Genomic DNA, 24,167 nt, shown 5'->3' with positions numbered 1-24,167 from the left:
TCCAGCCACTGAGTTATTTCATAAATACTGCTATGCGTGTATCTTTTTTCCTGTATTTTTTTGTTTTATTCTTGTTTTTCATTACTTGCTTGTATTTGTTGAAGCAAAATAAAAAGTTGTTAATCCTTGGGCCTTCTGACCTGCATGGAAAAGAATGTCCTTTGACACATCATTTTGCAGAATTGAAGTGTTATCACTCAAAATTTCAAAACTTGAAACTATTTATCATATCTATTTTGACATGGAAAATAGATATGAATACTTTTCTGCATACTGTGTACAGTAAAATCTCTCTTTCGTAAATTGAGCATTCATCTCTTAATTATTGCAACAAAATCTGGAATTACATTTTCAAAATAAATAAAGAAATTGCATTCCCTATATAAATAAACTCTGCAACTCACAATTCATGTCCCATAAACACAACTTCACCCTCTTTTGCATGCTCAGAAATACAGAAAGAATATTTTATTTAAGACTGCATTCCTCAGGGTGGATAGTGAAGATCTGGGACTCTTGCATTCTCATTTCAGAGTTAGCAGCTTACTGTGTGGCCAAGGACGAGTCAATTTAACCCAAATTCAAGCATTTAGTCTTGTAGTTCCTCCCCTACATTAATGTTGTATCAGGAGCTTGGATGTGTGGTTTCAGCCTGTATGGATTTGTTCCCCATTTGTTCCCCATGTTTCCTGAAGCATCCAAAGGGCTGAGGAGTAGCTCTTGCTGAGAGCAGAAAGTCTGGGATCCAGACATGTGGAAAAGCAGCACAAGTAGCAGGGGCTTGCTTTTAATGAGGCACTTGAGACCCTTGGAGCGTCACAGAAAGGGTAAAGCTGCCCATTACACGCTGAGGATAAAGTATTCTGAAATATGCTAAGATCTTTCAAAGTACATGCTTGCTTAGAGCAAGTGACAGCACCCTTCTCACTGTGCAGACTTCTTTGTAAGTCTAGATTACACAGTCTATATTTGCACATACTTTGGCTGGATTTGGTTAATAAGGTTAATTTAAAAGTCTGCATGATTGTGTGCAGACTAGATCAGCTGGCTACAGGATTTTGAGTGTTGACTAAGGAACATCGAGTGCCCAGCATTCCTGACCCTACTTAAAATTCTCTTTCTGGCATAGGCTTACTTGTAGAACAATGTCAAGCAATATCAGAGCTAGAATTCAATGTCTGATGTTTCTGTTACTAAATTAATTTTTAAAAACCACCCAAACCAAGCCATATGTAATTTTGTGCTTAATTCTTGCAAAAATAACATACAAGAAATACACTAGGAAGAGCACAGGAAGCATATGTGGTAAATTCTCAGTATCACTGTCAAATAAACAAGATTAATTTTTTTAAACGGAAATAGCAAATATCAAACTGATTAATAAATCTTTCACTAGGTATTACTTACTTTCATAAAATGCAGGACCATGGCTGGCATATTGGCCTGTTTTTGCAGAAGACTTAGTTGTTTAATGCCAGATACTTTGTCTTACCTAATCAATTGTAGACTTCTCTGAGACCAAGAGGTGTTACTATATCTTTTGCTGCTTTCTTGAGAGATGATGAGTTTCTAAAGCACAGGAACAGAATTTCTCAATCTATCAAGACCTTTAATATACTCAGGTCTGTTTCCTTTTTGTTTTCCTTCTTTGTCTTGAAAAAGCAGGAATCAAAAGCTATTTAACACATCCTGGAATTCCCGTCAGCAGAAAGAATTGCAGATGTGCTGGGAACTGTGAGCTCTGGTCAGACACCCACATCACAGACATTGTGTGGCAGATCTTTGTGTAGAGCTCTCGTTAGCTTGGTTAAAATGGCTGCCCTTCTGTTTTAAAAAATTTATGTTGTGATAATCCTCCCACATGGCAGAATCTTTTCTTTAGACTGCATGAAATTAGGCTGTTCGACTAATAACACTCTATTTTTCTTCCATCTTTTTTTGGATTGTGTAAGTCCTTCCTCAAGCAAAGACACATTCCTCCACCAGTAACCTTGTTTGTCATGTTCTTGGGCTCTGTGCCTTTTCCTTTTTCTTTGATTGGGTTTCCCAAGCAAAGGCTGTAAAGTTGATTAAATACATTGACATGTACCCAGGTGTCTTCTGCTCCTGCTTCTTCCTTATTTATACAAGTTGATCTAAGTTAGGAGAGTCCACACCACATGGTACAGCACAGCTGTTTATAAAAGAGTTGAAAGCAGCAGAAATTCTTGTCTGCATGGGTGTGAGCATCTCACACAATCAGGGGCAAAGTGGGTTGGTGGGGGGATTTTGCTGAAAGACACCTCGGATTGTGAGGTGTATCTGGAATGCCTACTGATATCCCTACATCAGTGGGGAGTGCTGTTGTTGCTCAGTCTCCCTAGATGTACCAGGGCTTGTCAAGGCTTTCTCAATCCCAGAGCACATGGATTGCACTGTTGGAGCTGCCTTTCTGAGCAGAACTGAGCTGCAGAACTGGGCCTTGGCCAGAGCTGAGCTGCCACTCCACAGCTGAGGCTGTTCATGGGTTCCTCATGGGAGCTGTGGGCAGACACTCCCTGTGTCCATGGGCACTTCTCTCTGGTGGGCTGGGTGGCAGCTGGAGGGGTGGCTCCAGAGGGCTCAGCTGATTGCCTGGCTGGGCTTCTCTACGCTTTGGGTCATGCTGAACAGTTTGCTCCATGTTAGGAAGTAGATTGGATAATAATGCTTGGCATAGGGGCCTTTCAACAGTGATGTGCTCAGTTCTGAGTTTGCGTTCCCCTGGCAGCTCCCAGAACATTTCCATGTGGGAAAGAGGTGTTTGGGGGCACCCTTGGATCCCCCCTTCCCAGGCAAGCTGCTTCACAAACACCTTTCTCTTCTATTCCTCTCTAGGGGGCATATCCTTGTGTCACTCAGTGCACCTTCTTCCTAAAAATAATCTTCTTGTTGCTGCTGTTTGCCTGAGAAGTTACAAGTAATGAAATAGTGGATTCATCAATATTAGTGAGACAGGAATGTTCTTTGTGAATATAAACACTGTGGCAGTACTCTCATGCATTTTTTTAACTTTGTTTGTATGATTCACAGATCTCTTGGTAGAAGTATGTTTTCCTTCTTGGGAAACAGACCCTTGAGATTGATATTTGTGGTATTTTAATTTTGTTGGCTGCAGGGACAAGATTTTCCATTGGGTCCATCAGAAATCTCTAAGGAAGTTGATAGTGTGAGCATAGTCATGAGGTGTCTTTGAAGTACAAGCATGTCCTACATGTTCTTTATGTTTCTACTTCAAATATCTGAGCATAGACATCTTCAGTGAAACATAAGGATGTGAATTCCTCTAGCCATGTATGTAGTTTTCTGGAGTTCTGGTGCAGCTGCTTGTTGTAGGTAATGAGTTATGGGTGAATCATCCAATTTTATGCAGTACTGCTTTGTTTCCATTAATTACTATAGAAGTGTACTCTGCCATGGGTACTGACAGAATGCTGCTTGAATTTTGTATCCTCAATGTGATTATAATTTTTAATGTGTTCATGTCTCACATAAATTCCAAAATGTTATTATGTTTTATAATTATGTATGAACCATTACCAAAAGAGAAAGCTGCATTTTCTTAAATACCTGTGTACATGCATTGTTAAATTCAGAGATATTTTATAGCACTTATGCTGCCATGAGAGCAATAACAAGTATTTGACTTCTAGGGCACAGATTCTTGCACACCATAATTTTGATTAAATAGCAATAGAACCCAATTCAGCTGCTTGATTAATTTTAAAAAAAAAACCCCAGTTCCTGCTGCTGCTGTCAGAAATCTTTTCTACCATTTTACCAAACGCTTTGTGGAAATCTGTGCCACTGTTAGCTGAAAGTTTAGTGGAAGAAAAAGTTACAAAATGCTTTTTGTGAAGGTGATGACCCTCTGAGCTTGACACTGAGGTGCTGAGCACTCAGGGCTCCATCCAGAAAAGCACTTCAGCACCTACTGAGGATGAACTGCAATGATTTGCTGGGGGTGAGCCAGAGTGCTCTGTATTTGTGTGACTGAAACATCTGCACTTTGTAGTAGACCCTCTATTTATTTTGGAGGGTGGAATAAATCTTTTTTCTTTAAAGTACATCAGAGCAAGAGAATTTTTGTTTCCTTTGAAAACACAACGCAGTGAGGTGACTCCAGAGTTCCTGCCATCCTTGAGTGCTTAAACCTCTAAAATGAGGGATTTGTATTTTCTCCAAAGCATTAGGATAGAATGAGCTATGTCAGTGTAATTAAAAGAGGTCCAAGTACCAGTACACTTTGATGGTGTAACACTTTGGTTTTTCCTTTAGTGTCGTAGGGGTATTTTAGGAGACAATATCTATTCAGGTATATATTACCATTTTCATTTGCAGATGATTTTGTACCCAAGAGACAAGTACTGTGTTTCTTTAGTCTTTTGTTTAGATCTGAATTTGAAAATGTGCACCTTAGCTTAGTTCCTCAGCTTGGGACACTGCTTTTTCTTCTGAGCATCCAGACCTGTAGAAAAACCTCTAGAAATCAATCACAGGGGTTCCTAGTAGCTGCCCATTCACCTAGTTGGTAAAGAAGAATATTTTATTCTTTTTTTTAAGAAATATTTTTCTATCGTGGTGGCAAGCTTTGTGCAGCTGGCTCTGCCAGTGTGTATTCCTTTATATGTTTACTAAGATGCAAAACCTTAAACTGTGTTTTAGGTCAAGTTCTTGGTGGTCTGTGGTACATGAACTAGTGGTAACCTTCTTTTTTTTTTTTTTCTGAGTGTTGGGGTTTGCAAATTATATGAAATACAAAAATCAGGAAAGAAGAAAGAAGAAAAACATGTAATATGCATAACATTGTAATAGAACTTGAAAGCAACAAACAGGGAATTACAGATATTTGAGGTTAAACTACTTTTGATCTAGAAAAGAGGCTAAAATCTTGGTCTCTAATCTGATAGTGCATTCTGGAAGAGGACAAAGAAGAAAATCTCTCCCTCCCCTCAGGATTTGAATACTGCAAAGAGATTTGACTTTGCCCTGCCAGCCACCTTATTCTTCCCTTTGTTTATTACAGGCTTAAATAAGATCCTTGAGAAAGCTGTTAGCATTGTCACATTGCATTAAACCAAATCAAACACTTACATGGCTGCAGGGAAATTGCTGGAACTTTTAATGATTTATTAAGAGAAATGTAACTATTGTGTGTTAACCATACTGGAATGTAGTATTTTGTACTAAGTACTGTATTTAAGATGTACTTAATGCATTTTTGCAGTTTGGCCCAGTTCTGTTTCTATGGGAAATGTAGCCATACAGTTACATTATTTCCTGGCTCTGCCTGTGTTAACTTTGGGATGAATCTATTCATTTTCCCAGTTGATTTCTTGCTTCCTTTTTAGAGAGAGGGGGAAATAAATTTAAAATCTTTTCATAGCCTTGGCTTTTTTGTCAGAATAAAAAAATCTAGGTTTTGCCTCATGGGTTTGACAGCGTGCATATTTATGACAAATGTAGGAATTTTCTATCCCAATAAAGTTTCAACAGATAATTTCAGCAGCCAGTCCTTCAGAACAAAATAAATGCTGTAACTTTGTAAAGAGTCATTAAAAGCTCTTAAGCCTTTAATAGAATCTGATACCTTTCATTCAACCTTTAAATAGCATGGGCTGATTTCCTGGCCAGGTATGTGCAGGAGAGGTTTTCTGGCAAGCCACTTCTTTCAGCAGTAGCTGAATAACAACAGAAGAGCTGTGATGGTTCAGTCCTGGTTGGAGTGTTGCAAAAGAAGGGCAAAGCAAGTGAAACAGAAGGTCAGAGCACGTGTGCAAGTATTGGCTGGCAAGAGTCCCATTGTCTTGTATTATAAAACACCCAGTGGATATATTAAAAAAAAATAGGGTAATTGTTTTGAGAATTTTATCAGCTCTCTGTTGATCTGGGATATTTTTGGCAGCTTCTTATATTCAGTAACCTTCTATAGTGAAATATGAAAAACTAGTGTAATTCAGTGGATATGATGTACAAAAAATCAGTAAAATATGGCATTTTTCTGAAGCTTGTTTGTTATAATCCATATAACAATGGAGAAATATATTATTCCTCTGCAATAGAGATAAATCTTAATATTTTAACATAATTTTTCACTATTTTTATTTTAAATCTTGAGATGTTTTTAGTTTAGAGTTTTGGTGAGCTGTAGATTTTACTTTAAAGTGTAGACAGCTCATGTGCTGTGTTCATGAAATTGCAGAGTGGTAAGAGGCTGGAATGGACCTTAAAGATCATCCAGTCCCAAAACTCCCTGCCATGGACAGGGATACCTTCCCCTAGATCAGATTACTCAAGGCCTTCTCCAGGATTTTAACATCACCAGGGTTGAGGCAATGCTTCATCATAACAAAACACATCAAAAGAAAATTATATTATCTGAAAATAATAGAATAACAAAGAATTATAATGAGAAAAAAATCCCAATATTAGATTTATAGAAAAATATTTTTCTCAGATAATTTCTTGGAATATAAATGCCTTAGCAGATAAATATTTTGTCTTTTCAGACTGTAACAAAATTGCAAGTTGCATTTTGATTTGTAGCTGGATATACGGAACTAAAATAGAAATCATAATATCTGGAGGGGTTTCTTTCAGAGCCTGTTTGTTTTATTGCACTTTTTTCATGTAAAATTCTACATAAGCCCACCAGAGACTTTCAGATTGTTTATAATACGTCATATTTAATTTTTCAATTTTAAAAAGAGCAGTAGGATCTAGCAAGCAGTAACAAGCAAGGAGCATTTGTGTACAACTGCAGTGTTTCTTCAGGCAAAAAGGTCTTATGTAGAGCATGCAGGTTTTACCATTGAAAGTACTTTGCTATCATGTGTAACTTCAAATGAGAGGTGATAATACAAATGGCTGATTTGAAAGTATTTTCATATTCATAATAAAGCTTTGTTGCTTTTTTCTTTCTCTCACTAACTCTAATATAAATGTGATGGAGAGAGTTGAACAGACACTTGAAGATAAAGTAGTTTTTCCTATTGCAGAGCTGTTCTCTGAGTGTGGGTTTTGATCCAGAGGAAGGCTAGATCTGGAGGAAGCCTTCCCCAGAAACAGGACTAATGGAAGGCTTTGGCTTCTGACCTGCAGTGGAACAGCAAAGGGCTGCTGGCCCCTGCTGGGAACTGCTTTTTGTCACAGACATGAATTGTGGCCCTGACCAGTCAAATGTTGCCCAGGTTCTGAATTTGGAGGTGAAGGATTCTTCCTGTAGAAGAAATTCCAAGCTCCCTCAGAGTACATTCCTCGTGTGATGGCAGCAGTTCTGTGTTTGGTGAGGTTGCTCATAAAGCCTGACACATATTGCCACCTAACCACACAGCCCCTCAGCTGGGCATCCTCTGTTTATGTTCAAAGCATTTTGCAGCTTGATATAAAACATGTAAATGATGCTCAGCAAATAGTCAGGGAACTAAAACTCAGCAGCAGTCTCCTTTGTGCATCCATTTTCAATAATTAATTGGATATCCTGTGACTTTTAATTGTGAGAAGGGTGATGCTAGTTTTACGACTCCTAAATTCAGTATGATCAGAACAAAAGCTTTTTTGTTCCTAAATGCATTACTAGTACAGCTATTCCAAATTATACCAATATGAAATAAACTGTAGAGATGTAAAATTTATTATAACCATTAGAACTTTATACCAGTTTGTACTGTGGATAGCTCAGATGGCTTACAGACTTTAAGGAATCATTTTTTATGGAGCATTATTTTTCAAAGGCTATTAGAGCTCAGGGTGAATACCATTGAAGAAGTGTGTCCTTGGGCTACAAATTGCAGTATCATTAATGTTTGCATAGAACTGGGAAAGCTTTTTAACAGAATTGTTTTTCTTATGATCAGGACTTTTTCCCCAGGTGTAGGTGTGTGTTAGGTTGTCTTCAGAGTCTGTATGAAACAGTGTCTGCAGATCCCCTGGCTGGCTCTGAGGAGTTGTGTCCACAAGTCACTGTAAAATAGATTTAGAATTTTGTTGTTGATTACACTTTCACAGTCAATCACATTACTTCATTAGGTTTATTTTTCACCATCATATAAATGGATTATCTGTAATGGGACAGTTGTGTGCTACTGAATGTGGGTTTTGCAGCTTAAGCCTGAGAAGAGTAATTCCTCCACTGCACTCAGCCTTTGGAAAGGGTTTTGGGAAACCACAGATCTCTTCCTTGTCTGCTGGAGAAAGAAGACATGTGTGAGGCTGTGGAAAATGGCATTGATTATTTTTGGAATTAACAGTGCACAGACAGGAGACAGAAGCTGTTTTTGTGGAGGAGCTGCAGAACTCCTGACAGGAATTCCTGCTTTTCATGCAGCCTTGTCATGTACCTTTCTGTGTCTGCTCAAGGCCTGCTCAGACATTTGTGCAGAGACCAGGGCAGTGTCCTGCTCCTCGTGTGACCTCAGGTCACTTCTCTGCTGTCATGTCTTACAGCAGCAAGATGATGACCCACAGGAGCTCACTGGTATTTGGGCTTTTCCATCTGTTTTATCTGCTTTTGTGCTTGTTCTGTCAGTGCTCTGGAAGAGAAATGATCCTGACAAGTGTGTGTGCTGCTTGGCATATTAAACATGGAGATTGTGAGTGCGGCTCTAAAGCCAGTAGGAATAATTAGCTGTACGTCTGTCTTTGAACTCACATTTTCCCTTAAGCAGGACTGTTCTCTGTGTGGTAGCAGTGATATTGATGCAAGGTCAGCCACTGCTGAGCTCCCAGCTCTGCTTCATCAGCTCCTTGCTGGTTTTTGGCAGGGCAGTGTCCTCCCGCCTCACCTATGCCATGCACAGTGGCTAAGAACAGGGAACCATTGCACTGCTCAGAGCCCTGACCCATTTTCAGGTTATGCAAGTCCCCAGGGCCCTTCTAATTCAGTGCATTCCCTTTTAGAAGGTGCTGAGGACAAACAAAACGCTTTATTGAGGACAGGTTTGGGGACCAGCAGCAGTCAGTGAGCTAGGCTTGGATTTCTCATTACACTGTGACAGTTTCAGTGATAAAAGCCAATTAAAACAGGGAACTGTTAGGTATTTTTGAAGGAATTTAATGTTGAATATGTGTTAAATCACTGTCTAATGGAGGGATGCTTTCAAAGGCTGTTTCACACTGGGTGAGGATCTGGCTTTCTTTTCATGTTGTCACAGTGCAGGTACCATGCACTGCAAGCAGCAGATGGCTGAGTTCTGCTCAGTGGCTTATTCCTGGCCATGATTTACTCAGTGAGGACCACAGTCAGGTCCAACAGTCTGGAGTTCTCCCACCAAAGTTGGTAACTTTCAGCCTTTTCAGAAGGTTTATTGAAATCAGTCTGAAACTGGTGCTTTGAGTTTTTGAAGAACACCTGGCATTTTTATTTTGGTCTAAAGGTTCTCAGTCTCACAGTGAAGCATTTTCACAAGTCTGTCCCTTCCACAGAATTGCACACAACTCCAGCAGCAGCAATGGGAGTTACATCCCTGAACCTGCTGGCACACAGAAGGCACTCAGAAGTACAAAGCTGCAGAGACCCACTTGAAAAGGTTGCTGTGGATTTACCTGCAGTCAGACTGGTCCCTGTGCTGAAATCTGCAGTGTGGAGATGCCTGTAGAGTACAAGCTCTTCAAGCATGAGAAAGCATTTTTTTGTTTGCTTGTTCTAAATTAGTGTCAGGTACCTTTGTCTCTCTTGAAGGGAGGGCTTCATTTACAAGACTGTTTACTTTTGTCCTGCACAGTTACCTCAAATGGATGCTGGCTATTTCTGATCTGGAGTCAATTCCTGTAACTCTCAGAGATATTTATTCTGTAATTTAATAGCAATACCTTTTTTTTTGTGTATTAAATTTATCTTTTTACAGCTATTCAGTGAAAAAATAAGTGGAGCAGAAGGAACAAAGCTAGATGAGGAATTCCAAGAGATGGAAAGGGTAAGAAAAGTCACATTTTGTTTTTTAATATTAAGCTACTACAGAATCAAAAATATTTCATGTTTCAAGTGCTTGAATGGTATTGTAGATTTACCTGGGGGAGGAAACCCTATAATGTGCTTCCAAACAGAAAGAATAGAGGGTGAATGCAAATTTGTCCTTGAGCCTTGTCAGCTCAGCCAAGGGAGAGGAGACACCCACAAAGGCTGTTTGAGCAGAGATCAGGTTCCACTGACACCTCTCGACAGTGAACAGAAATTCCTCTTCATCAGAGCCTTCCTCTGGCTGTGTGGGAGTTTAGAGAAATCTGTGCTGTTAGTGAGACTTTGTAACTATCACAAAGCCTTTGCATCTGATAAAATCAATGATAACAATCTGACTACTTGGGCCAGATTTTCTCCTGGTAAAATATCATATCTTTTGGTTTAAATCCACGTTCAGAAGTTTACATGAAATTGATATGTTTGCTATCCACGGATGAGCTGTGTTGCAAATTAAACAATGTTAGTGCCAGTTTCTGCTTTTACAATTGTTATGTGGATTTTTTTAATTGCTCTTGTCTTTTTATGTATTTTTTAATGTTCATAGTAGACTTACTTTTCTTTTTCAGAAAATTGATATTACTAATAAAGCTGTAACAGAGCTTCTGTCCAAATCCACGGAGTACCTTCAGCCAAATCCAGGTAGGATAGGAACAATAGGTGTTGGGTTCTCATGAACATTGTTTTATTACTTGGAAATTATTTTAGGTAAATAAAAGCTAATTAGGTCATTATTGTGAGGTTTCTGTGTGGAGTTCTGCAAAGTTCTTCTAGGCAAGGAGAGGAAGTTGACTTTGGCTGTGATTGTGTCCTGCATTTGCTGTCTGCAGTATTTCTAATCAAGGAGCTCACAGCCAGGACTAGTCAAAGGAATGTGAGTGTCAGTAAATATTTGCCTGGAGAAATGATGCTTTTTTAGTTGGGAATAAAAACTAGTTTCATATGACCCATATTGTTGAATGGAATATTTTTTCAACTTTGGACTATGAGGTACTGACAACAAAAAATCACCAGTCTGAGCTTGGTGACTTTGCTTGTGAAATAATTTATTCCTTTAAATAGATGAGTTTTAAAACTGGTTTTATCAATTTTATTTATTTTTTTATGTCCCTCTTAGCATACAGGGCCAAGCTGGGAATGCTGAACACTATGTCAAAGATCAGAGGACAAGTTAAAGCCACAGGCTACCCCCAGACAGAGGGACTCCTGGGAGACTGCATGATACGGTATGGCAGAGAGCTGGGCGATGAGTCTATGTTTGGTGAGTTGTGAATCTCCTCTGCCAAGATTTCAGATAAAGTCCTTTGCAAAGTGTTACTCACTGACATAACCTGTGTAGGTGGCCACTGCAGGTAAGAGGGAAAGCTGAGTGCAGGGTCAGGGGATGGTTGACACAGCTCAGAAGCAGAATGCTCCTGCACATTTGCCTCTGTTGCAGGTGGGTTTGATAACACTGTTACTGATGCTGGCTGATCATCCTGTTATTAAGCATTTTAGTTTCTAAGTCACCAAACCTAAATAATTTAGAGTGATTCTCAAATCTCAAATACAGTTTATTTCTTTTAACTTTTATATAAAAATGGCTCTACTCAATTTGAGAAGTAAACTAAAGAAAAAATTATTGTAGAAAGAAATAAACAGTAACAGTGGATGATTGTTTTAGTAATAACTTGTGTACACTAGGGAGAAATTTTTCTTTTTTCCTCTGGTATCTGTTGGGGAAAAAAATAACCCAAAATGTAATTCAGAACAAAACTAGTTCCAGAACAGAACTAGAACAGAACTAGTTCCAGTTTTGTATAGAGAACAAGCATGACTTGCATTATTTTCTTTTTTACTCTTCAAGGGACTGCAGCAGATACAAAGATATCTATTTGAAATGGCTGTTTTAAAAGACAAATGTTCTGCTTTTACATATCCTGAGGTATAAGAGCCTATTCTTTACCACAGGACTTGCACTACTGGATGCTGGTGAGAGCATGAAGCAAATGGCAGAAGTGAAGGACTCTCTTGATATTAATGTCAAACAAAATTTTATTGATCCTCTACAGTTATTGCAGGATAAAGACTTAAAAGAGATTGGGGTAAGTTTTCCAGGGTAGAGCTTCACTTAGCAATAATCAGAGTCAAATCAACCCTACTTTCCTGAGATATTTTTCTTGAAAACAATAAGGTAAATAAATTTTGTCGTAATAGATTTTCTGTCTAGCAAAATAGTGACAAATCTGCTTAGGATGAATGCTGGACTATCTCTCCCTTGTCTAACTTACTCAATTTGCTGTTTTGCTTGTACAGTCAGTACAAGCAGAGTGAAGAGAATTATGTTCTTTATTTTTCTTCTGTTTTATTTTAATGAACATTTTTATTAATGCTTATGAACATGTGAGTGTGCTGTGATTTACTGCTAGTGATTATCCTATCTTACCATCTCTGTCAGCCTAAAGCTGTTTATAATGGAGAATGAATATAACTGTTAAAAAGGCTTTTCAGGGCAAACACAGAATGATCTGAATAGTGTCATAAAATGTTGAAGTGCCATATGCCACTATAGGAAAAAATACAGGATATTAAGGAACACATTTTTAACCTTTAGAGTTGAGTTTTTCAGTGTTTTTATTTGCAGTGTGACAATTCAAGAAATCCAGGCAGTCTGTCTGAGTGTTGATTCCAATGGATCTGGGTAATAGGCAAGTTAAAACCCTGATGAAATGCAGAAATTGAAGTTATTTTATTTGTTTACACATAAATGAATGGAAAGCTTAGCAGAAAGATAGCAGTAATGTCTGTAGCTGTCTCCTTTGAAGCATAGCTGTTTTCAGTTGTGTTCTTCTGAACTGATAAAAAGAAATTGTTTGATGTTAGCTTTAATGAGCATCTTGTACTGTCACTTTGACTCCATTCTGTGAGTCTGTCAGTCCCAGGATTTTTGGCAACAGAAAATCTTGTGTAGTTTTATCAGATAGAAGTGTCAAGTTGATACATAACAAGGACAGGAAGAATACAAGATTTTTTGGAGCACCGCTTTATGAGGGGAATATAACCCCTTAACTTTTAGTTGTCCTATTGAAGATAATTCAAAATGTAAAATTGAATTATATGTAGCATATGTTAATGCACAAATATTTAAGTTGGATCCTGCTTCTCTCCACAGCTCAGAGAATCTGTACTGTGGCACATTTAGTGAAGTCCATGAAATGGGTGTCTAAAATAGGCAAATCAAGGCTGCCAGTGCCTCAAGTGCTGCTGAAGGGCTCTATTTAAAATTTGATTCATTTTTGTGCTGGTGCTGCCTTGGGTCATAGGGAGGGACTGTACAAGTCTCTGAGCCTTGTATTTCCTCAAGTCTGCATATATTTGCATCCATCACTGATATTTCCTGAAATCACAGTGTGTTTGTTTGGGCATGTCCCATTTGGTCCTTCTCAGAAATGTTGTGTCTCTTTTAGCATCACTTGAAGAAACTGGAAGGGCGCCGCTTGGATTATGATTATAAAAAGAAGCGTTTTGGAAAGATACCTGATGAAGAAGTTAAACAAGCAGTAGAAAAATTTGAAGAGTCAAAGGAACTGGCTGAAAGAAGCATGTTCAATTTCTTAGAAAATGATGTAAGTCTGTGCTGCATCTTTGTTTGCTGCAGTACATCCTGTAGGGGCAAATGTGTGGGATTGGTTAAAGCCAGTCCCATCCTTCACAGGAGGTAAGGTCTGAAAACAGAAATTCTGCCTCTTCCCAATTTTAAATCCCTTGTCAGAGAAGAACATAATGCACATCAGAGGATGGGAGAACTCAATAATTTCTTCTGGAGGTACAGTGACTCAGACAAGATGGCCACAGAGTAGCCAAGTAGGACTAGCTGAGAGTAAAATGCAGTTTGGTCAGTGAGAGGGTGAAGGTTGGGAAATTGGTGTAGTCAAGACCTGCAGCTGAAAATATAAGCAAGGGCATGTATCCTCTAAGGTTTCTGAATTTTAGCTCACTTATAGTCAAAACTTCCCTGCTGATGTGGAGTCTCTGAATGATTTTACCTCAGAAAATCATTACTATTACTCTTTGGCTCTGCAAAGTCCATAGAGTGAATTTGTGGCTTGGGCTCAGATATGTGGACTTTGGCTCAGAGTCCAAGTCCATCATAAAATTATGTCTAAATAAGGAGCAGCTGTGGCCATTCAGGATAATCCTCTCTTCTGTCCACACACAGAGGAATAGTGGGATGTGCTTTCTCCTGCATAATCATGGAATTGTAGGAAAAGAGAGCTGGACCTATTTGGGCCTGTGCAGCATCACAGAAAGCCACAAAGTAAAAAGTGTGCTGTCTTCTGTGAGCAAACTGCAACAGTGAGGAGCTGTGAAGTGGGAAGATTTAACTGCAAGCAACTTCTCTCTCTATGCACACCCAGTTATAAAGCAGCCTGTAGCTCCTGAACTGTTTGTGAGTGGGACACATTTGTTACAGCAGTGTTTAGTGGAAGGCAGTTAAGCCTCTTGCTGTTTTACCAGTGTAAGTTAATGAGGGCAGCAAAAGCTGGAACATGCTCTTATCAACAATTTCAGCTCTGTCCCACTGTAGGCTCTACCAGTTGCTTGGTTGCAGTGAATGTGTGTTTAGCAATTCTGTCTTGCATGGGCAGCTGACAAATGTTTCAGGTACTGTTTATCATTAGTCAGAGCACCAAACTAAGGATAAAAGAGTGCAGGAATTCAACTGGTTTAGCTCAGCCACTAGAAAACAGATGAGTTATGCATTCTAGGGTAAGGGGATGAACTGTATATCCCTCTGAAGTTTTTTCTATACCCATTTCCTATTCTTTCTGTTTAAAGAAAACTCTGTGCTCTTCCCCTTCCAGTCTTGTGGTGACCCAGTCTGTCTGTCCTCCCAAAACTTCTCATTATAGCCTTGTTGTCTAACCCCAAATGGTCTCACTGTGTTTGTGGAGATCTTAACTGCAATCACCTCCTTCTGATCCTTTCCAGTTCCCCAAGTGTCTCCCTCCCTTGGTCTTCTTGCCCTGAAGTCTGTTCTCTGAGCTCTGGTTCCCAGCCACCTTGCCAGGTGCCTTTCCCAGGCTCAATCCTGATCCCCACTTTTCTCAGGTTTTTGCACAGCCAGCTCCAGACCTCCCACATTGACACTGTTGCATTCACTTCTTATCAGATCCATCTTCCTGCCATTCCCACACAGCCAGTCCCAGCTTCATCTTCCTAAGTAGCTTTTAGTCCTTCAAGTTTCTCTGGCTCTTTCCCAGTCTCTCTTTCTCTTCTCCTAATCCACAGCTCCATATTTCTCCTAGCTCTTAGTTGTGTTGTTTGGACAGTCCTTTATCCATTTTTTCTGACCACACATCCAAACCTCAGGCACTTTGTGTGTTGTCCTCTGCTGTTTATATTGCTCTCTTCTGACTGTGATGGGATTGTCTCAGCTGTTGGTTTGATTCTGTGCACTTCATTTCTTTGTGCTGTGTGACAGTGTTTGGCTCTCTTGTAGTCCTGGCAGAATTTTTAATGATCTTTTTAACTGAGTAAAAGCAGACAAAGTATAACACAAAACTGCCACGGGTCCATAAAACATTTGTAGAAAGTTTACTCAGATATTTTCTTATGATCCAATGTCTGAAGACATCATGATGGAATGGAAAGATGTCAGACTTCTTGGGGTCTGTCTTCTTAATGTTGTCTTGAAGAAGACAAATATCTGTTACTGCTCCATACCCCATACAGCTTGAACTTTTCAGCTTGTGTTAGGGGAATGAGATTATTTGTTACTTCATGAATAATAATATTTTGGTTTTTCTTTCTCCTTCACATTCTCCCTTTCCTCATCATTCATATTTTTGAATGATTGGCTAATATGTTTTAAATCCAAGTAGATAAATCATGTTTCATTTATCAGTTTATAAATGCTGCCATCTAGTGAGGTAAGTCCAGATCATTTCAGAACTGCACTTTGTAAACATTGATAATAAACACTAATGGGTCTGAGTCATAAGAGCTGCCACAGTGTAATTTCTTCCAGCATTGATCAGAAAAGCTCCACTTTCACCTGCTGAGGGGTCATGTCCTCTTTAATGTTTTGGGCTTGGGTGTTGACAGACAGCTGGCTTGGAAGTTGAAAGCAGAAGGGATTTGCACGTTGTGAAAGGAAATGACTTAAGGACCCAGCCCTGAGTTAGTGAACTCGAAGTTACACCTCAGTTTTGTTCAGTTTCCAGCTGGCAGTTTCTTTGCTGGAATCACATGTGCTCTTTTCCAATAACCTCTACAAGGTACTGTGGTCTTTTGAGATACCAGGTCTGTTTTAAATGATCTGTTTGTTTATCCTTCTGCTGAATGTACTGCAGAGCCCTTACAACCATTTTCCTCTGTCTTTCAGGTAGAACAGGTCAGCCAGTTAGCTGTGTTTGTAGAAGCAGCACTAGATTACCATAAACAATCCACAGAAATTTTGGAGGACCTGCAGAGCAAGCTGCAAAACCGGTAAGACAGAACCCCTCAGAAAATGCTGAACCTCTTCTGCAGCTTCACAATGTTGGAAAGTGTCTGAAGCAACAGATCTTGTAGCACCACCTTCCGGATGCACATTTGCTGTGCTTTGTGCCAGGCTGAGCTCCATGGCTTTAAAACCCTGCCACCTGGCAGCTCCTTGCTGTGCTGGGAGACTTTAATGTAGCACAGGATCTGCCCAGGGAGCTCTGAGTGTGTGCAGAGCCTCTCCCATCTGTGGTGGTTAATGGGGACAGCCTCCCTTTGTTTAGAGGTTTATTTCAACTTGCATACTTGGAGTTGTGTTTTGGAAGATTTGCTTGAAAGTTGGCCTGTTTTTATTGAGATTAAGGGGTATAACAAAATTGTACAGCACAGTTAGGAGCAGCCAGCTGGCCAGGAACAGAGCTGTGCTTAACACACTTATGAAGGGCCCAGGTACTTTGTGTCAGCCTAAGGAAAGGGAGAAATGCTGCTGTCACTAGTGTGTCACTCAGGTCACCAGAGACCTGATGTCACTGTGGTGTAGGCAGGCTCAGGAGAGCTGCTTGGGTGGGTATAGGCAGAGTCAGGGTGGCTGTGGGGGAGCGCTGGCATAAGGACAGCTCTGTCTGCAGACACCCTGTGCCATCCCAGCTGGAGGGGCCAGGGGGGCAAGGAGCTCTCAGCTGGGGCACACACAGCTAGAGGTACTAGACAGTTTTGCTGGCTAAATGTTTTTTTCTTGTATTCCCTAACAAAAGGGCTATGTGCGAGATGCAGTCCCTGGGCCTCTGTCCTGGATGTGTTTCTCCATATGTCATTTGCATTGAGATTTCCAGGGAGCTCATTCCTGCAACTTGTGCTGAACTCAGTGGCAGCTGTGGGTGCTCATCACTTCTCAAACTCAGGCTGTTAAGCTTTATGCCTTTGTCAGCAGGACCAAAGTATTAAATAAATTAGGGACTTGTTGAAATTCAAGTATTGCATGAGAATTGAGCAGCTTTTAGTAAAAACACACTCCCCCCCAAAACAAGCCAACCAACCAACCAAAAAACCAAACCCAATGCCATAAAACCAAAACACAAACCAACCAAAAGAAGCCTAAAACCAGAACCAGCAGAAGACTTTTTTACTTCACCTTTCAAACAGCAAAGCACTTAACCTGAGCTTAAATTCTGTAAGTATTTCTTCCCCCTTTCTTCCTAAGTAAATCTCTTGCTGCTGTTCTCTGTGTTACAGGATAAATGTAGCATCCAGTCGGCCTAAGCGGGAATTTAAGCCAAAACCTGTAATAACTGCAACTCTGGAAATTGGTGATAATCAGCAGCACAATGGGATTGCCTATAGTTCTTCCGTAAAATCATCAGGTGAGTCTTTCACCACAGAATTAATGGGTCTCTAGATGTTTTGCCAGATTGTTGCTTGAGGTATTTCTTGTACCATGAGAACAGTGGATCCATCAGGCATCAGTATCTGTGCATCTGACTCCAGATTGTTTCCCAGATTTCAAAACAGAGCAGTGAATCAGGGTTCCTCTCAACAGACTCTCACCATCTGAAATTTAGGTGTGGCATTCTCCTTGGTCTTTTAGGTCTCTGAATTGCCACTGAGGGTGGGAGGAGAGAGAGGGAGAGGCACTTGCAGAAAACAGTTCTTTTCTTGCAAAGACAGATGCCTACAGTGGGTGTGTTTGATCACAATCTGGAGTATCTCCAGATGCTAATTTTTCTCCACAGTCTCAGAGCATAAATGATCTGTACAGGATCTCAAATATTAGCTATGTAAAATTCAGAGATGACTTGCACCCTTACTGTTTTTAACATCTTATAACTTTACTATCCCCTAAATTATGCACCAAAGTATGACCTGAATTTCTTTAGGTACCTGTTGGTGAGGGCTTAGAACCCTTTCCTTTGATGAGGCCCTGATTTCATAAAAAAACAAGGCAACTTTTGAAAGTTGTGTTAATAACACATCAAAGCAGCTTTTCCTCATCTCATGAATAAAATTATTTTGCCCTTTCTCCTTAATAACTACATTGTATGATGAGATCAGCCCAGTTAAAAAAACAAAACAAATAAAACCCCCAAAGAAACATAAAACCCCAAACAAAACCCCAGTGACAATATGCAGAGGAAAGAGAATGAAAAAGACAGAAATTTTTCTATAAACATTATTTGGAAGGAAAATAGAGGAGAATTAGTGAGCCAAAGGTTCCCTTCTGTAGTTGGCATGGCGTCTAGGATCTTTTCCTGAAGATTTGTTGGTTTGGGTTTTTTTCCTAACTCTCTGATTTCTTCTTCCCTCCAGTGTTTTAAAGGTTCCTTTTAAAGGTTGTTGGGAGAGAAATGAGCGAACTAAAACTGAAAGAATAAAGCTTGGAGCTGTAACTTCATGCTCCTTCCAATGTCTCTTGAATTTTCTTACACTGTGCTACAAGAGGAAACCATTATGCAATGCATACTGAAGGGGATTTGCAGCAGTTTGGCAGCATAAATCCACCCAGTGAGATCTGATTCCTCAATTTGTTTGAAGCTCCTTGTGCTGCCTGAATGCTGAGTTCTTGTGTTGCTGTAAATTGTGGGATGGAGGAAAACGACCCCCTCTGTGCATTATCTCAGGTTCCTAAGAGCTGTGACACAAGGACACATTTCATCCAAAGCACTGGAGGTGTTTGCAGGGATCAGTAACTTCCTTGGTATTTTCACAGCACATCTGGATGAAAGTAGCAAAAACAGCAACTTCATTAAAAATCACCATGAAATGTTTTGGCCCTATCAACTACTTACAAAGTTATATAGGATTTTTTTTTCCTGTTTTGCATGTGCAGGGGAGAAAGGAGATTCAGATTCAGGATTTGTTTATAAGCCAGTGTGTCAAACTGCATTACAGTGGTTTGTCTTGCCATCCAGCAGTTGTTCCAAGATGTCCTTTAAGGATAATCAATCCTGCCTTTGGAGAAAGTCACATGATGACTTCTCCAGGTTGCTTCCAGCCCACTTAGTTAAAGAAAAATCTCTGTTTTTGTGAGCTGAAATTCAGTGAAAACTGGAAAATAAATGACCACTGATCACTAAGATAGGGAAGAAGCAAGGCACCTCCATTCACTGACTCCATCTATGGACTGTTTGCATCTCACTGAATGAGGGGTTGTCACTTCACTTGCTTCCCTTGCTTAGTGCTGTCAGAATGGAAACAAAATAAAACTACCATAAAAGAGATGAAAAGGAGAAATAGGATGTATGAGATAATTGTTGCCATGCTTAAGTGCTATTAACATTAGAAAGACCATGTATGCTGGTTTTTTCCTCCTAAAGGAGCTGTAGATGCTGTGCTTACCTCCCCAGCAGGTACAAATCATCACTGAAATCTCTGTTCATTCTCGTTTGTTTTCGTATTCCTACTCAAATATCGTCCATATAGATTTCTGTGAACTGCAGTGGGTTTAATTTGCCCTGATGATAAATGGGAAAACCTTTCTGTCCCTTTTTCAAATCAGAATCATGAAACAGATAAGGTTTTTTTATGATCTGTGATTTAGAAATGGGAACCAGGCAGTTCTAAGCAAAACTGCTAAATGTCTTAAAGTCTCCATGAGATGAGGAAATAGCATTGTAATCACTTTCTTTTTGTTTAGGAAACTGACCTCCCCATCCTACTTAAACAAGTACTTCCATGATTCATTTTCCCCACTTCCATATTGACCCTATCAAAATGCAGATCTTTAATTTCTCTGGTACTGTCCCTCAGGGTCAGTAGTGTCTTGGTACTCAGCAAAGCCATGGAGATCTGCAGGACAGTTCAAAGCAAGATGTGACACATTCAGCACAACTGCCATGGTACAATTCTGAGCATGGGAATTACTTTTCCCATGTTCCACAATATTTTTTCAACTATCAGCTTCTTGGAGTAGAAACGCTATTTTCCTTTGTATAGTCTCTAACATGTGAGGAATATTTACTACTTATGACTTACACACATTTTGCAGGGCTAGATTCACATAAACTTAATTTTTATGTTGTTGCGAGTTATTTGGCTGCTTTGAGTAAATGCAGATAAAAAATTCTCTATTTCTAATTCATTGTTATCCTCATTAATGAACTGCAGCTGTGAGCATCATCTGGCTCATTTTAGAGCTCTTTAATTGCTGTATTACATCATGCCTTTCACTCAGTTTGTTTGTCAGGTTTGACTATGATGTGAAATATATGGATCTGGTTGCCACATGCTGGAATTTAACATAAGCATCTAAGTGTTTACTCACTTCAGCTATGAGGGAGACTGGGATTAATTATCCTAGCAAGCTTCCAGTTTGTGATTATTAAAGTGCAGTCTTGCTACCTGATGTATACAGCATGGTATAGAAGGCAGAGTAGATGCAGGTAACACCCTCCGTTTGGGGAAAACAAACAAAAAACCCAAACCATCACTGAATGGCTTTTTGGTTTCATCCTGTAACATTCCAGGAATCACAGACAGCTTCTTGCTCACCCTGATTTTGTGCTGTGCAGGTCTGAATGGTCTGGAAATTAATGACAGTTCTTTTTTGACTGTGACAGGGATGTAAACTGGAGAAATAAAGAAGGTGCATATGGAGTCGCAAATTAACATATACCCTGTTGGCAGAAATAGCAGAATTTATTTAGCTAAAACCTCTGCAACATTTGTGCAAGTAGACAGCAAAAGGCTGGAGTGGTGCCAGCAGTTCTGTGATGTTAAGCAGTGTGTGTCAGGCAGTGCTGCCCCCTTACCTTTGTCAGGGAAGCTTTGTCTCTCTGGATTATACAGTAGCAGCAGCTGCCTGACTCTAATGAAGACTTTGACTGATCCTACAGCCTGGAGTGAAACTGGTTGTGCTGGCTGTGGCCATTATTTAAAAACTTTTCCAGGCTGCCAGACGTTTCTTTGCAGTTCTTTGGAGCTGAAAATGAACCAAATGTGATCCATCTCTGATCAGGTAGCTCAGTGTCAGGAACTAACTGGCCTGCAGTAACAAACGAGCCCCATTGGAGCGGCTCTCCATTACCGGGATCGCCGCCCTCTGCTGCTGACAGCTCCAGAGAGCTGCTACCACTCCTACCTGGCAAAGGCTGAGAATAACTCTGCTCTTTTTAAACACAAGCAGTCCATTTTTGCTGGGCAACTGGCTCATCATCTCTTTTCCGCATGGAGTCCTTCAGCAAATAGATGACAACCAAGCTTTCACCTGTACCAGTGTATTAGAGTAACTCTAATTTAGCTGCTCCTTGTAGGACTTTGTCACTACCCTGAGCCTTCCAGAGGATGAGCCTGGCACTGTGATAATGCTGCTCTGGGAAGGTTTACTTAGTCTCTGCTGGCACTTCTCTTCCATTGTTATAAATAAAAGCTCTCTTCTGTTGCTATCAAGGGTAAAATATGCCCACAAAAGAGAAAAGCAATTCCTACTTTCCAGATTTAACACCAGATATTGCCCCCAATTGTATTATTGTCAATTAAAAAGATGCTTTCACCTGTCTGCTTTCTCTGAGTGATCACCACTGGTTCTTAGCTGGTTTCCTTTAGAGACTTCTCCTAATTCCTTTATCTAGAAAGTCTGAGCAGTTACTCTTTAATAGTTTCCTATGTGTTACCATGATTAACAGGTTAAAATGCATTTTGGCCATTTTATCTGTTATATCTGTACTGCATTACCAGTTGCAAGCAGGTTTACCCAGTAAAAACTGACAGCTGGGAGACTCAAGACTGGAATATTTGAGTATTGCTGCAATGTTCCCAAAAAGACAACCTGAATAATTTAAATATAAGTACTGGTGTTCTGGAGATGTCATGCTATAAGGTGTGGTGCTCCTCTTTACAAGGCAGCAGCATTAAGTCTTTTCTCCTGTTCTTCATTTATAAATGTATTTCAAATTACCAGACTTTTACTTGGATACATTACATATGTTGTTAAAAAACCTGCTATGGCTGAACTCATACAGTTGAACCATGGAGTAGACCTTGACTACAGAGTTGAGCTTTAGAATTTGAACATAATTATTCTAATAAAATGTATTCTAATGATTCATAAATACAAATGTTACCAATCCAGGCGAATTAATACTCCTCCATAAGAATATCTTTAAAAAAGGTATTTACTGCATTAACAAGTTAACAAGGTTAACTTATTTTTTTAATGTTTGAGGGTGATTTGAAATTAAGATCTTTTTAGGATAAACGTTGCAAATCTCAAGAACGGCCAGATACTGTATCAGAAAACTGTTTTCATCCCTAAAGTAATTTGACAGGTGAAGTGCCTTTGTTTCTACCATAGCCCTTGCCTTGGTTCAGATGGAGGATGTGTAAAATAAAGGAGCACACGAGCTTGGGGAGCAGTAACCCAGAACTGTCACTGCTCAGGTGAGGGTGGAACCTCACTCCTGCCCAGCAGTGTGGTGTGAAAGTCCAGGGGTCTGTCAGGCTGCTGTGTGTTTGTAGGACAGAGCAGGAGCCCCTGCCCCTGGTAGGTGCTCCCACAGGACCATTGTGCTGCAGTGCCATTTGATTAAAGGATTCCTTGTCGTTTCCCCTGTTGATTTTTCTGCTTCCTCAACTCCTGCCCTTCCGATTCCTCTGGCAGCTGCTCCACAGAGAGCACATGGGGTTTGACAACTGATTACTCAAACCCTCAGCTGGAGAGATAAACATCCTTTTGAGAGGGAAGGCAGCTAGGAATGAAAGAGGAGTAGCATCTGAACTTAAGGAACAGTTATGTGTTAAACTTATTATCACTAGTCTTGTATTTTAAATGTAGAAGCACCAGATGTTAATGAATAAAAGCAAGGGAAAAGCTGTTGCTGTTGACATGACAGCAGGGCTACATTTGTGGCCCCTTGTTTTGTGCTGAGGGGCTGGTGGGATGCTGTGAAGCTCAATTAATGTGGTTGTTTTTTCTGTCACTGGGGCAGGTTCTTCAGTGCACATGGATCAGCCTTGCTGCCAAGCTCTCTATGACTTTGAGCCAGAAAATGAAGGCGAGCTTGGATTTAAGGAAGGGGACATCATAACTTTGACCAATCAGATTGATGAGAATTGGTATGAGGGGATGTTAAATGGAGAGTCTGGCTTCTTCCCCATTAATTATGTTGAAGTGATAGTTCCCTTGCCTCAGTGATCGTGTCATTCGAGCTGTGAACATGATTTCATGACTGAAATGGATTCACAAATGTTCTGTCAGTGTGGCATTCTGTGAAAGCCTTGCTATTTGACTGACTTACTGACTTTTGTATGCGTCTTTTTAAAATGTATTTATTTTATATTCAAAAAAATTTCACCTCCCCTGATTTTTCAACCTGCAAAAAAACCCATACCCAGTTTTTTTGCTTTGTGCCTTGAAGATCACTGTATGAAGTGTTTACTGGTAGCTCACTGTTGCTCCAAAAATGCATTTCCTTGCTATTATTGTATGTGGGTTTTTTTTTTATCTTTGGCTGCAATGATTTTACTATTGAAAACCATTTTAAAAAATACTGTTAGTGAAGCTAACTGTAACCAGTTCCTAAGTTACTGATGTCCTTGAGCTGTTTTCATCTATCACACCATTATTTATTGTGAACAAGTTAATTCATCTTTTGCATTGTATGTTGACAAAAGGCAAAGTGGTTGTTGTCAATATTAAGATGATGTTGTACTAAGTACAAGTTCTCAGCATTGAAAATTGGTATAATTTACTGACCAAACTGAATAAATATTTCTGTGGGGTAAGAAAAGTGGTTGC

General features: G+C 39.8%; 1 protein-coding gene across 2 annotated transcripts in view; it reads left to right on the top strand.

Moving 5' to 3' along the window:
• SH3GL3 (SH3 domain containing GRB2 like 3, endophilin A3) overlaps positions 1-24,159 on the top strand; it is a 57,106-nt gene extending 32,947 nt beyond the window's left edge. For both annotated transcript variants that reach the window (XM_059481820.1, XM_059481818.1), the window contains 8 exons: positions 9,864-9,932; positions 10,543-10,615; positions 11,091-11,234; positions 11,924-12,057; positions 13,420-13,578; positions 16,341-16,444; positions 17,672-17,799; positions 23,359-24,159. In XM_059481820.1, the coding sequence (XP_059337803.1) occupies positions 9,924-9,932; positions 10,543-10,615; positions 11,091-11,234; positions 11,924-12,057; positions 13,420-13,578; positions 16,341-16,444; positions 17,672-17,799; positions 23,359-23,564 (957 nt within the window). In that variant the 5' untranslated portion in view covers positions 9,864-9,923 and the 3' untranslated portion in view covers positions 23,565-24,159. The remainder of the gene's footprint in view (positions 1-9,863; positions 9,933-10,542; positions 10,616-11,090; positions 11,235-11,923; positions 12,058-13,419; positions 13,579-16,340; positions 16,445-17,671; positions 17,800-23,358) is intronic.
• Positions 24,160-24,167: the final 8 nt, after the last annotated feature.

The sequence above is a fragment of the Ammospiza nelsoni genome, chromosome 14, assembly GCF_027579445.1.
Source record: "Ammospiza nelsoni isolate bAmmNel1 chromosome 14, bAmmNel1.pri, whole genome shotgun sequence".
Classification (NCBI taxonomy): Eukaryota; Metazoa; Chordata; class Aves; order Passeriformes; family Passerellidae; genus Ammospiza; species Ammospiza nelsoni.
This window is presented reverse-complemented; position numbering and strand designations above follow the sequence as displayed.